The following is a 13921-nucleotide window of genomic DNA, read 5'->3' as shown; positions in this document are numbered from 1 at the left end:
CTCCCCAGCATCCCTATCAGATCCGCGGCGAGATCACCAGTTTTCTAGGAGGCGTCACGGCCCCCGCAGAACCCCCTCCTCTGAAAGCCTAGCTAAGCGGGATGCTGCCGCAAGACCTAGGCGCCCGTCTAACCAGGCCCAGCGAGAGGCATTGCGATCCTGTCTGAAGGGGCCTCTCTTAGCACAAGGCCATGTGGCTCACTGTCCTGCTCCTCCATGGTTTCTTAGCATTTTCTTAAGTTCCCAAAGTTTTATTTTGTAATGCGTCCCTTTAAACTCCTTTTCGGAAACTCCGATTTCTCTTTTCCACCTGATCTAAGCAAACAGGCTCTCTCATCTCTAAGGTTTTTGTTGCTTTCTTTCCCCATTGATTGGCCTCGGGAGGAAGTGGCTTTAATTTATTCCTCACAGGATCTGGTTACTTCTCGTCTGGCCTTTATACTCGGTGCTGCCCGGGGCATCACCACCTACCCACACCCAACCTCGCATCTCCCTTGCAAGGGGTTAGGGGTTACAGTCACCCTGGTAAGGAGACCACACAGAGGAAAGCTGTGCTTGTATCGCCCCGGCTTTGTTTTTAAATGTTTGTTAATGTAAGCAGGGTGCACGGCCCTAGCACCTCTGCAGTGAGGAATTAACGTCTATACCCTCATATCCACAGAGCGCCTTTCAGAATGGATGTAGGCTGGGCTCATCATCAGGGTCTCTGAGAGGCTTTCTTTGTTAGGAACAAAAGATAAATGCAAACTTTCAGTTCTCTTAACAATGGTAATTATAAGGAGGATTCTCTTACAGTGACTGGAGCTCAAATCACCTAAAACCCTCAGAAAAATGACTGGCGGCCCTGCCAGCACAGGCCACTAGGTAAATTTATTCCTTTGACCTCCTGGCAGATTCAAACTTGTCTCAAAGCAGGACAGAGAACTTTTCTCACACTGACACTTTCTCAAGGAAAGTCAAACATCTTTTTAAATATCTTCACTTTAAGATTCCAGAAGCCCCACTGACAGATAGGTGGGAAACAGACATCGTTTTAGTGTTTCAGCTGAGGCACACTGAACAAGCAACTGTCCACAATTCTAAGGTGTAAAGCAAACCTAAATTTGCTGACTTCCTGGGCCGCACCATATGAACTTGGCAAAGGTATACCGCACTTCCAAGTCCAGAACCGTAAATCTTTGTATTTTCCAAAAGCAATTTTCAATCTAGAATCCAATAGCTACAAACAGAACGGATGCAAAAGAAACATAATTTGCATTTAGTCATGGAGTCAACAAGGTGGATTAAACTGGGACTGGCCTCCAGCTGGCTTTGTAAAATGTGATACTGAATGCTTCAATTAGGGGGGAAAAAAAAATTACTACTTTTTTTTTTTTCTCCCAGCTTGCCTTTCCAACTCAATTTGATTGATGGAAGTTGCTTTAACACCACCATAACCAGTTTTACATGACTGTCTAGAAAAGATATAAGGAGTCAGAGGATAAATTAGAAGTGCCATAACAATGAAAGAAGAATTTCCTTTCATAAATGCTATGTATGCAGGCCCTGGTGGGGACCATGTTAGACCTCATGATCTGTGAAAGGTGGGCTCAGATTAGTGGCTCACTGAAGTGGCCCATTCCATGGATGTAGAAATATGAGACCATGAGGATAAATGGCATTCTCAAAATAACATAGTAACTTGGAGGCAGGCAGCGTTAGGTCTTAGAACTCTTGACCCAAGGTCCAGCAAACTTTTTTTGTCTCCACATAGAATTCTCTGTACTTGTTCCACTGTATTCTAGAAAAAGGTGGTTATTTCCGCCACCTATTTTATTTTAGGGAACATTTCAAATTCAAATCCTTAGGATAAGGAATCAAACCGTAAAACAGGGAGTCAAGGAAAGAAAGAAGTAAAAACAGAAGGAGTTACAGGGGAACTACCTCATCCTGGCTCCCAGGAGTGGGATATTATTCCCTGCTGGAAAGAGATGCCTTAGATATGGTTTTTGGTTTTTTTTTCCTCACAACATGGCTATCCATCAAGAACCAATTTCAGTTGGTGCAGAACCAGCAGATCAGTGTGAGTAGGGAACAACCAGGAGTCTTCCTTAGTCTTCCATGGCAGCATGGACAGCCATGCTGTCCAATATGGAGGACACTGGTCCCATGAGCCTCTTGGGCACTTGGAGTTGCCCACTTGGGCTAGTCCAAATGGAAGATGTGCCACAAATGTAAAATATACAATAGATTTGAAAGCCTTAATACAAAAAGTGGAAATATTTCATTAATAATTTTATATTGACATGTTGAAATAATTTAGATATACTTGGATTTAAATAAAATGTATTCTTACAATTACTTTCACCTGTTTCTTTTCACTTGTTTTTTTCCAGTGGACTACTACAAAATTTAAAACATTAAATTTGGAATGAAATATGGGTTCACTGCATAGCACTATTCAATGGGATTCTTCTCTCGCTAGAACTCTAGGATTGAAGGCAGGAAGTACAAGAGTGTTGGGATACCTTCTGCTGAGTTTTGGGGGTTCCCCCCTTTCATACAGAAAATCTTTTAAAGCATTTAAAAGCACTGTCAGGAAGTATCTCAGGGAGTCTGAAAACCTTGCGGCCAGCGCTGGTAGAAAACCCAACCTGAAAAGACAGTGTCAAACTAATGAGACCAGAGGTCGACAGTCAGTCGTGTGGTTTTGAAAAGACAACAGTAGTTGCTGTTTATTTAGCACACTCATGCAACTGTGTGGTTTATATTCTTGTCCTGTTTAGTCCCTCAAGCAAGCCTACATTGCATTGTCTTTACTGTATAGCTAAGGATACTGAAGCGCTGTTAAATCAACTTTCCAGTGTTACACACAAGTGAGGATCTGAATCCAGACTGGTTTCACTCAGACACCCTGCTCTCTCTGTCATACTAGACTGCTTTTCAGAACACCGTCTGGTCTTCTCGGCAAAGGTCTTCTTCTCCGGGAACCTGACACCTGAGATTTCAGCCATAGAGATTCATTCCTTTGACTTCACTTCTTTTTCTCTCTAAAATGCAGATAGTTCTGAGAGAGGTTTCATATAAATCTTGATCGTGTTCACTTCAAGTCAAGCAACTATCAAAATACTTTTTCTTAGAGTAGTATTGATCCAAGAAGATAAAAAATACAGTAAACCTTGACACACAGAGGAAAAGAAAGATCAGGGACTGAAGAAAAAGACTGAAAAAATGGAATGTTAAAAGTGATGAAGACCAAATGTAATGTCATTTACAATAAAACTTAAGAATACATCTACTACAGTTACTCTGGAAAAGTTCACCAATTCCTCAAAATGCTAAGCACAGAGTTACCATATGATCCAACATTCAACTCCTAGGTAAATACCCAGAGAAATAAAAACATGGCCACATAAAACTTTGTTAAAATGTTCCGAGGAGCAACAACACATGTGAACAACCTGAATGTCCATCAACTGATAAATGGATAAATAAAATGTGGTATATCCATACAATGGAATATTATTTGGCTATAAAAAGGAATGAAGTATCAGTACATGCTACAGCACAGTGACCCTTAAAAACACCACGCTAAGAGAAAAAAGCTAGGAATAAACCATATATTATATGATTCCATTTATGTGAAATGTCCACAATGGCTAAATCCATACAGACAGAGATTAGTGATTAGCAGGGGCTAGGCAAGAGGAGGAATATGAACTGACTGGTAATGAGTACAAGGTTTTTTTTTTTTTTGTAGGGGATGATAAAAATATTCTAAATTTAGGTTGTGGTGATGGTTGCACGATTTTGTGAATAGACCAAAACCACTGAACTGTATAATTTAAATGGGTGAATTTCATGGTATATGAAATATATCCCAAGAAAGCTATAAAAAAATAAAAATAAACCTACTAGTACCAAGGTTGTTGTTATAAGAAAAATATCATTTTTCCCTCAAGTAGGAACTGATGAGGAAGACAGGTAGAGGTCAGGTTGCCCTAAACTCACTTTATGTTACTCTTCCTCCTCTGAAACTTTGTGAATTGAATGGATGGGCCTATGTGTTTTCAGAGGGAAAATATTTTTAACTATGATTACACAATATCTCCAGCTGCTAATGCTAAGAAAATGTCATCACTAAAAATGCCATTGTAGCTTTACAGGTGCTTGTTGTCCAGTTTGGACATAATTGAAAACCTTCATTTTTGCTCTTATCCATTCTTTTTTTCCCCTCTTCTCCCAACCTTGCCCAGCCTTTTGGCCAGATACAACTCATTCTCACTTTAAGAGAATGGCAAGAGAAACATAAGAAAACAAATCTTAAATTCAGCACTATTTTTCTTTTTTCAGCACAGAATTACAGAGTCTTGGAATTGGCTTGGTCTTTAGGGACCATCTGGTACAAGCCTCTCTTTTTCATGTACGAAAACAGGGCCAGAAATAATAAAAGCTAACAGTTATGGACTGTTTACTCTATGCCAGGCACTGTAATTTACATGTACTACTTCATTTAATCCTCACAATAACCCTCCAAAATAGGTACCATTTTTATCTTTATTTTCTAAGTGAAAAAAAATGAGGCACAGAGAAGTTCCATAAACTTAACTAGGTCACACAACTGAAAAAGTTGGCGATCTGGGATACAGACCCAAGCTGTCAGGCTTCAGAGACCAAATCCTTAAGCACTACTATTACAGCGTCTCCTGAAAGTATTTAAGCTATCTACTTGTCATCTTATAACTACTTAGTGGTATGTCCAGAACTAGTACAGGTATGAGGGACCCACCCCAGTTTCTACTTAATGACAGAGTATCAATGAGAGATATAGTTGACCTAAACTATACCATGACCTAAACCAAAATGGATGAATTTTCCCACCCACTGCAATCTTGATTTCTACCAATTATTGAGAGCCTGAAAGAGAGCTGTCAGAAGTAAGAAGACCTTCCGCGAAGTCACCACTGACCTTATTCTGCCATAAAGGAAGATAGATTTTATAATCCTATGTCAGTTGATCCTCACACTTCTTTTTTTTTAATTCTGGAAATCACTCTGCCAAATTCTGAGAAGTGTTATCGCTAAGATGAAGATGAGACAAAAGATTCAACCAGAGACTTCTCCTGATGGGACATAATGACTACCTCGCCAACTCAATTATATATTCAAAGGAAGAGTTAACACATTGGCAACCTACGAAATGGAATAGAATACAAGTATTTAGATAATTTACTATAGAAAATACAGTATCTCTTATCTGTATCACCCAGGGAACTCAAAGTACTTAACAAACAACTCATTAATCCTCTGCTTATTTTATTAATCACTTACTACATTCCTTAAACCTTACCATACCATTTCAGGTAGGGTGCAAGAGTGGAGCTAGAATTATTATATCCAGTGTTCTTGCCTGGAGAATCCCAGGGACGGGGGAGCCTGGTGGGCTGCCGTCTATGGGGTCACACACAGTCAGAAACGACTGAAGTGACTTAGCAGCTTAGCAGCAACCCAGGATAAAGTGTCCATGCAAAGGACAGGGTGCTTCCAGGAGCATAGAAAATCAGTAAGAGCTGTCTTTGGGAGATGTACCTAGGACACTGCCTCAATCATGTGGCATTTTGGGTGACTTTTTAAATAAAAAGTAAAGGTAAAAAGTATATTTAGAATCACCACACCAAGTTCCAACCATAACAGCATTCATCTAACAGAAGTTGGAAACCAAAGTGCAGCCTAAGTTTTCCTAAGGCATGCATGTAAAACTATGTCTCAAGAGAAGCCAGGGTTATGCTTTAAATGAAAAAATTAAAATGCTTGCCTATTTAAATATGTTTAATATCTGAGTTTTGGTTTGTTTGCTTGTTTGGGGGTAAATTTTTTAATTTTGCCAACAATAACCAAAAGCATATGAACGTCAGCAGAACAGAGAAGCAAAGGCATGTCGAAAGGGCCGGACCCTCGCAGGGCCAGACCTTGCCACCTCCCCACCCCGGGTGCAGCCCGCCACCCGCCTGGGACCCAGCACCCTCACTGCTCGCAGCTCCCGACAGCCCACAAGGCCCAGACCACAGGTCTCCCCTGTGCCTTTCCCCGACTCATGAACCTTCTTCGAGCTTCCTCAGTTTCACTTAAATTCTCCTCAGTCCCAGTCCTCGTAGACATCCAGTTGCTAGAAAACATGACACCAAATTTCCGAAGACCTCACTCAGGTAGGTCTGACCCGGGCTGCTCACTGCACCCTTTGCCCCACTTCTCAGCTGCCAGAATGGGTCCAAATCGGCTTCTAAAAGGGGATGACACGAAACGACTGGAGAGAAGGGATGCTTCTCATTAGAAGCTGACACTGTGTCTTCCACGGAGTCTTATTATTGTAGGTCTACTGCTCATATCCAGATCAGAATAAATATATAGGGTCTAATCACCTGCCTTCTGCTGTACCTGAAAGAGTGGATCAAGTAAAACCGCATCAAGTAACTCCCCTTCGTTTGCTCCCTTTCTCTCTCTCTGCCCCTTCCTCAAAAAAAAATAAATAAATAAATTCTGTCATCAGCAAGAAAAAGTTTTTTTGCTTTTTCCTTCTAGAGACGAACATTTATGAAAAGTCACTCCTGTCATGTCAGCCCCCAAAAGAATCTGATCAGAGGCACCACTAAATTGTCTGAAGTTATTTCACTCCTGTTCTCTGCTCAAGGCCTAATCTTTTCGGAATTATTTTCCTAAAATATAAACTTCCTTCCACGGTGGCCCCTCCACGTACATATACCAACACACAAACATACACATGTATACACGTGCGTGCACACACACACAAATTATTCTCTAAAGCTATAAAAAGATGAGAAGCAGAAATCTCATAATGTAATTGCTATACTAAAAAGAAATGGCAGGTGAGAATTAATAAGAGAGGGTGAAAAAAAACTGAAATACAGTAGTAGAGTTAAAGAAAAAAAAAAAAAAAAAACTAGAGCCTGTGATGAGAGTGTTAATTGAACAGAGAGAATAAAGGAAGGAGAGAGAGAACAAAAGGGCATTAAGTAAGCAAAAAGTAATTTTTTAACATCCTTCAGTGATTTGATTTAACTTCAGAGCAGATGATGCTCAGAGGAAAATTTGCTGAAAACTGCCATATATAGCTATTTTGTTCTAAAATTAAAAACTATTCACAACAATTACAGCTATTCATTACTATCTATAAACAGTCTCCTTAGTAAATGGCAACCAATATTTTGTGTTTTTTCCTCATTTTTAAACCGGCATGATTTTTGACACAGAAATTGTTTTAAAATCAAGAAATGTTTAAAAATATAGTTAAGGTCCTTTTAAGAAATTCAGTATGTTTTAATTTTTTTTTTCTCCTTCTCTCCATTCCATCAACCCCACTACCACCACCTCTACATATATGCAAAACCCAGTCTATTGCTAATATGTCAGCAGACAAGGAATGAAAAAATGAAAGAAAATGAGGTATTAAAAGGTCCAAAACTCTATGAAATCTCTATGCTCCCAGAAGGAACAAGCAGATAAAAGCCGCCTCTGAAACATACTTGCCAGAGGTCTTGCAGAGTTTTCTTACTGTCTGAGATTTGCTGCCTGAGAATTGTTCAGGCATTCCTTGTTCTTGGCATTTTTATTTAAAAAAGCAAAAAGGTATCAAAATAAAAACTTACCGACATTTCTCAACAAGAAGACACTTGGGTTCTTTTTTTTTTTTCCTCCTGAATATCCCCACAGTAATTTCTGACTAAATACCTATCAATCAACTGTAATCTAAACGGTGCTGCCTACTTTAGGTGTTATGCGCGTCTGTTTCTTTAAAGTTCCAAAAGGTTGGTAAGACAATCTTAAGCTAGTTTCCCTCCACATTTCTGAGTTTTCCAATGAAAGCCTTTGACAAAAATCAAAAAAGCAAAATCCGCCAAGGAATGCAAGCCCCACGCTCCTCTCAGGGTCCTGACTTCCTTGTAGACCTAGGTAAAGTGTGCTCCTGGGAGAGTACAAACAGAGCCCACCCTAAATCAAATAACCTCTACAATACTTGTGAAGCAAGCTCAAAAATACTCATTCAGCATAAAGACTTGAAAGTAACAATAGGGAAACTCCCAAAACAATCAAAGAATGCACATGAACTGATCACCCCAACAATCTTGTCACTAGCTCTGTATCAAGAAGCGGGGGGAAACAAGAGCTCCTACAACTTTACAGACGCACTGTGTTGCGGACACATCAACCATATGGAAGATTTGCCAGCTCTCAGAATGAGGGTGAGGTCGATCTTGAGTAAGTAACAGTGCTTTACAATCAAAGAGTTCTTTTCAGCATACCGCAGTTGTCTCCTACCTACAACACGGAACACTCAACATTCCAGGAGAGGTTTCTTCCTTCTCCTTAATCCTTCTGATACACAAATTGAGGAACAGGAGAAAGGTCTTTCTTTTTTTCTCTTTTTATTTTACTATTTTTTTTTTTTGTACTTTCACCCATGGGTGCCCTCTTAATCCAAAACTTGTGCATTTGTGTGTTTCCCTCTTAACACAGGGTCAGTTATCCTTATTATTTTCAATTTACAGTATTCACTAAACTATTTTTTAAAATATATTATTTGAAAGACAGCATACAAAACCTTAATTCAGATTTTTAAAAAGCTCCAGACATTAATGTAACTTAGTAACAGAAAAATTTTAAAACAGAATATATAATCCAACAATAAATTACACCTTTAAAGCATGATTCTGACCGACACAACTGCTGCTTATCACCATAGTTTAGGCAATACTCATGTGAGGAGCAAACTCTTGAATCCACACCAGAACCAGATCTATAGTCACATCCATCCACCTTGATCTACTGCCTTAGCAGTAGATTTTAATTAGAAGACTAGAATTAAACACTTTGACCACAACATACATTTAAATGCCTTGACAGACTTCCTTTCAATGAAAATCTGAGGGCGTCTTAAAAACAGAGTCTCTCTAGACTGAATTATCAAATATGCCTTTATAGCTTGATTCTGTATTTTATGAAGCAAGATCAGCAGGAATGCATACCCAAATAGCAACAAATTTCAACAAACCAAATATTCCATGTAAATTAGAATCAGAAAAAAAAGAAACTGAGAAGGAAGAAAAAAACAAAAGATAAAGATATATACGCACTTAGGTTTCCTGCTCCAGGCTAACAGAGAAAAAAAACTAAAAAGTGTGACAAACTGAGAAAGCCCCTTTGATATCTGAATGCACAACCCATACATTTCTTAAAAGGTATATCACAGCTAAAACAATGCAATTCCCAGCTTTGCATTAAGGTTAGGCTTTGGCAGGGAAACCTGGAAGACTTAAAAGATCTGAACATCACTGCTCAGGTGCTTTGTCTGGGATGTCACGCACAACACAAATAACACTCAACAAAGGAGCTGCTTACTAATTTTCCATACATTTCAAGACCCGAGTAATTACATATTCGATCAATGGTCACATCTTGAAACTATTTATTTTTTAAAATAGAAACACAGAGAGCCCTCAAAAAGAAAGCCACCCTGCATGCCCTCAGAGCCCCTCCTTCCTTTTTTTATGTGTAACTATCAATGTATATCAACTGGGCATGCAATCATATTTATTGTCACTTTCATTCATGTCATGCCCTTGCTTATATGGTTTAGATATGAATTATTGACTGTTACACTCCTTGTTGTAAAAAATAAATAAATAAATAGGATGGCAGGTACTCTGCGCTGCTCCGCAGCGAGCGACCAAGTCAGAGGCCAGCAGAAGCTCCCGCTTTATATAACCACCCCTCATTCCTCATCTTTACGCCCTGGCTTCAGATTGCCTTCTCAACTCTTTCTTTTTACAAGGGAGAGACGCACTCACTTTGGAAAATTAAGGATTAAAATAAACAAACAAGAGGATGTTGCTAAGTGTCCTTCCCAGAGCATCTGTTGTTTAAGAACACCTCTGATTGATGACTGCTATTTTTTAATTGTTGCTTTAAAATTTAAATGCCCTCCTGGGATGTGTTATAAGTGTGTTAGTTCATGATATGAGGTCTAGAAAGTAAAAAAACAACAGAATGAGTGAGCTCGTCACATTCTGTTCTCCTAAACCCAGCAATTCTCCCAGCTATAAAATCACAGGGCACTCAAATACCGATAACCTGATGTTGTGTGACGCGTTCACAAAGGTATCTGACAACACTCTGAAAAGAACTCTAGTTTGCTGCTTCGTGTAATTACAAGAAAAAAAGAAGAGGAAACTTTAAACACTTTAGCACCCCCATGCCCAACTCCAAAAACACTGTCTTAAAGATGGGCCAAAATATATTCTTTTAAGAAGTGGACTTTTACTTTCGTATTTTTCCCCCACAGGCACATCATTCTATAAATTTCCCTTCAAAACCTCTGTTTTAGCTTCAATTTCAAAGAGGCCAGGAATAGAGTTAAGGCAAGCAAACCACTAATGTCTGGTAATAACTGTCAAAGAAACTTGGTGCTTTCTGTTCCAGGAAGCAAGGCTACTAGGACTTCCTATTGGAATATGCGATCAGTCTTGAAAGTACTTCTTTTCTGAAATTTTAATATTTAAATAATGGGTTCCTGATTGCTGGTTTAAAGTGGTCAATTGGCCAAAGAAAATGCTTAAATGTTGGAATCTCACTCCTACCTGTTTTCTCTTTGATTTCACACAATACATTAAACAAGGCAGGCTTCATTCTGTGGCAGTTTAAAGCATGTTTTCTGCAAGAAAGAAACAACAGAATAGCTTAGGTGGACTCCTGGGATCAAGCTGCTGATAATGCACAGGGGGAAAAAAATCGAGCATTTAGCCAAAATTATAGACCAAGCATAACTCTGTGGCATGCTTCAATTGCTTTATGACTTAATATAAAGAGTCCCGCCATAGAAAAAGAAATAATGTTAATTAGCAGGGAGAGAGCAGGGATTTAACTACAGAACAGAACTAACCTCAATTATGCTCATTTAGGAAGAGTTTGGGGTTTTCTGTTTTGTTTTGTTTTGTTTTTTATGAGTAGTTTAATCCAAGTGGAAGTCTTAAACCAATAATCCTATCCAGGGCAATGAAAAGACGGCAGAGTCAAATGCATGGGTTAACAGTTTTGTATAATCTACGCAACCACCATAGCCTAGGAGCTGTCTGCTTCTCAGTCCGTGTATGTGTGTGTGTGTGTGTGTTTTCAAATTTAATTCATCCATGTGTTTGAATTCATTCCGCAGATGCCCCTGTATTCTCATAAACACAAGATGCTTGAAAGGTCTTCTGAGCAGAACTGTCAATTTATAAAATTTCAGTCCCCAAGTTAAAGAGTATGGAAATGCATTGCCAGGGGGCAAACATACCCATATGGGGAATAGATTCATTTCTCTGTGTTCACATTATGTCGCTTGTGCACACACTGCTTATTTGCAGGTGTTGAAATTCAATTATTTACAATTAGGACCTTGCACCCATTGGGGGAAAAAAATAAATACAATTCTGCCTTTTAGATTAGTGATTTACCTGGTTCTTCTGTGTGTCTGTATTCAGCATGCACTTAAGGACCAAAACAATACCTTTCCCTTGATTTTACTCTGGAAGCACTTAGCAGAAGGATATTGTTTTGGAAACAAAATACTGATCATATCAGCTATTAGTTAAGGGAATCGTGTTGACTAACTAAAATGAATGTATAAAGATAAATGGAAACCTCTGGCACTCAAGACACATGCAGTTCTTTTTAAATTCCTTTCAAAGTTAAAAAATAGATACACATCCTGAGGAACGGAAACCAGAAGCACGCTCTATCTACTGTACAGTAGAAGAGTCATAATCTCAAAATTCAAGAGTATCAAAATAAACATAAACATTGTGTCTAAAATACGAAGGGTTCACTGAATAAATAATAAACTTACATTATGAAGATGTTACTAAGGAAAGGAAAACCCAGTTAAAGTATTTGCTGAGTTACATTGTTTAACTAAAAAGAAAAGCTTAGTGGTGATTTAGTTCTGGTGTGGGGTGAGAAAAATGGTGAAGAAGACTTTATGGTATCAAAGACTTCTTTCTGGGCCTTTTATAGGAGTTTTCATTAAGTGTATTCTTATATAAAGGCCCAAATGCAAAACAAATAACAACTACAAAAAATTCTATGCAGCTTGGCAGAAATATTGTATTGCCAAGCACGTCCATGGGGTTGGGTTATAGAGAACAGAAAAATCTCCCCATCCCCAAATTGTGTTTGATTCTCTTAACATTTAGGCCATTAAAAGGGTGAACCCACCAAGTCACGGCTGTCCTCAGTTGTACAAAAAGGAGCGGGACTAAACATCAGAAAAGTGGTGGTTCTCAGTGCTACCAGCCCCTTCGGCTGCACAAACTTGTTATTAGAGGCGTTTACTGGTATGTCTGAGTTTATTTTTCTAGAACAATGTAATGGAGAAATCTGTTCCAATTCAAAAAGAGATTGCCAGTGGGAAATCTTTCATTGACCCTACCTATTAGCTTTTCTCCAGATAATAAAATCCAAAAAGGGCACCAAATAATTTTTAAAAATCTTCCTCTATTAAGAAAAAAAATATAGCATAGTTCCAGTCTCTGAACCTTTCCAAGTTTTCAAGTACCCATAAACCTCAGGACTTTTGAGTTTACATGTTGCATGTGCTTACAGGTAAAATAAGAGTGTAATTCATGTCATCCTTGAAATTGCTTCTTCTCATTTTCTCAATTCAAATTCCCATTTCCCTTAAACAAAAATACATATAATAATGTCTTCTCCACAGAACTAAGTCTTGTGAGGTAGAGAAACTGTGTACATATGACTTAAAAAAACCAGCTACTTCTGAGATTTAATAAAGCTGGGTAACTGCAAAGACATATGTGGCCATTAGAGTGTCTTAAAATCTTCTTTTCAAGATCGGCCGTGGGCAAGCAGTTGGTGGGTTACCATTTAGTTTTTTTGGTTTGTTTTTTTAAAGAGAATTTACTGTAAAATCCTGGAGTGGAGAACTATATACTTGGCAGTGGATTAACTGAGAAGCTACACAGCTTCTTTATAACGCTTCCTTAATGAAGGTCTTCGTGTCCTATAGGATGGAAATATATAAAATACACATTTGCCTTCATTTCTATTTTACTAGCATCTAAGTGGTCCTGAAAGAAGCATGGGGAAAAGAGCATGCTTGATTTTCTCCCCCCACCCCTTTTTAAAGAACCATACATTCTGTGCCACAGAAGGGTAGTTAACCGACTCAAAATAAGAGACAATAAAGTTACACTACATATCCGAGTCTCTAAAACCGAACAAACATGTTTAAAAGCAACAGTATCTCTTCTTTCTTTACATCAGCCTTTTTGAAACAATTAAATGAATGCAAAATATTTTCTGGATGGCTGACAACTACTGACAAAGAATTACTCTTTTTTTTTTTAATATGGAAAGGGGGAAAGATAAAAATTAATTTTAGAGCAGTACGTTCACATAGAAAATTCAAAGCCTCTGATTTACTTAAGGAGTCAACTATATTTGCAAATAAAGTGTTCATGGGACATTTTATTTTGTAATGTTAAGGAGTCCCTCAACAAGAAGACATGCAATGCTGTTCAAAACTTGACAATTCTGCTCTCTCTGATACTTTTTTAAAGCAGTAAAAAGTGCCGAGGGCCGCTTTTGGATCAGTTGGCAGTATTTTCGGCTTGCCTGAGTGTTTGTGTGGATATATATGAAGATCTCTATATTCACACACACAATATATATGAAAATATACATACAGACAGCCACATCACCGCATGGGAGATTGCACTTTCGATAACAACGCTCCTTCAAATTTTACTCCTCCGCCATATAGTTGCTCGTCAAAATGGGCCAAGGAATAACATTTAAAAAGAAAGCGCTGTGGTGATTCGGTTCCCATTGTTTCCCCCAGCGAGAGGGAGAAAAACAAAAAACCCCAAGAAAG

General features: G+C 38.6%; 1 protein-coding gene across 1 annotated transcript in view; it reads right to left on the bottom strand.

Moving 5' to 3' along the window:
• PBX1 (pre-B-cell leukemia homeobox 1) overlaps window positions 1–13906 on the bottom strand; it is a 298117-nt gene extending 284211 nt beyond the window's left edge. The window contains exon 1 of the mRNA XM_010851970.1: window positions 10632–13906. Coding sequence (XP_010850272.1) covers window positions 10632–10680 — 49 coding nt within the window. The 5' untranslated portion in view covers window positions 10681–13906. The remainder of the gene's footprint in view (window positions 1–10631) is intronic.
• Window positions 13907–13921: the final 15 nt, after the last annotated feature.

The sequence above is a fragment of the Bison bison genome, unplaced genomic scaffold, assembly GCF_000754665.1.
Source record: "Bison bison bison isolate TAMUID 2011002044 unplaced genomic scaffold, Bison_UMD1.0 scf7180017864305, whole genome shotgun sequence".
Lineage (NCBI taxonomy): Eukaryota > Metazoa > Chordata > Mammalia > Artiodactyla > Bovidae > Bison > Bison bison.
Note: the sequence above shows the minus strand (reverse complement) of the source record. Positions and strands in the feature narration are given on the sequence as shown.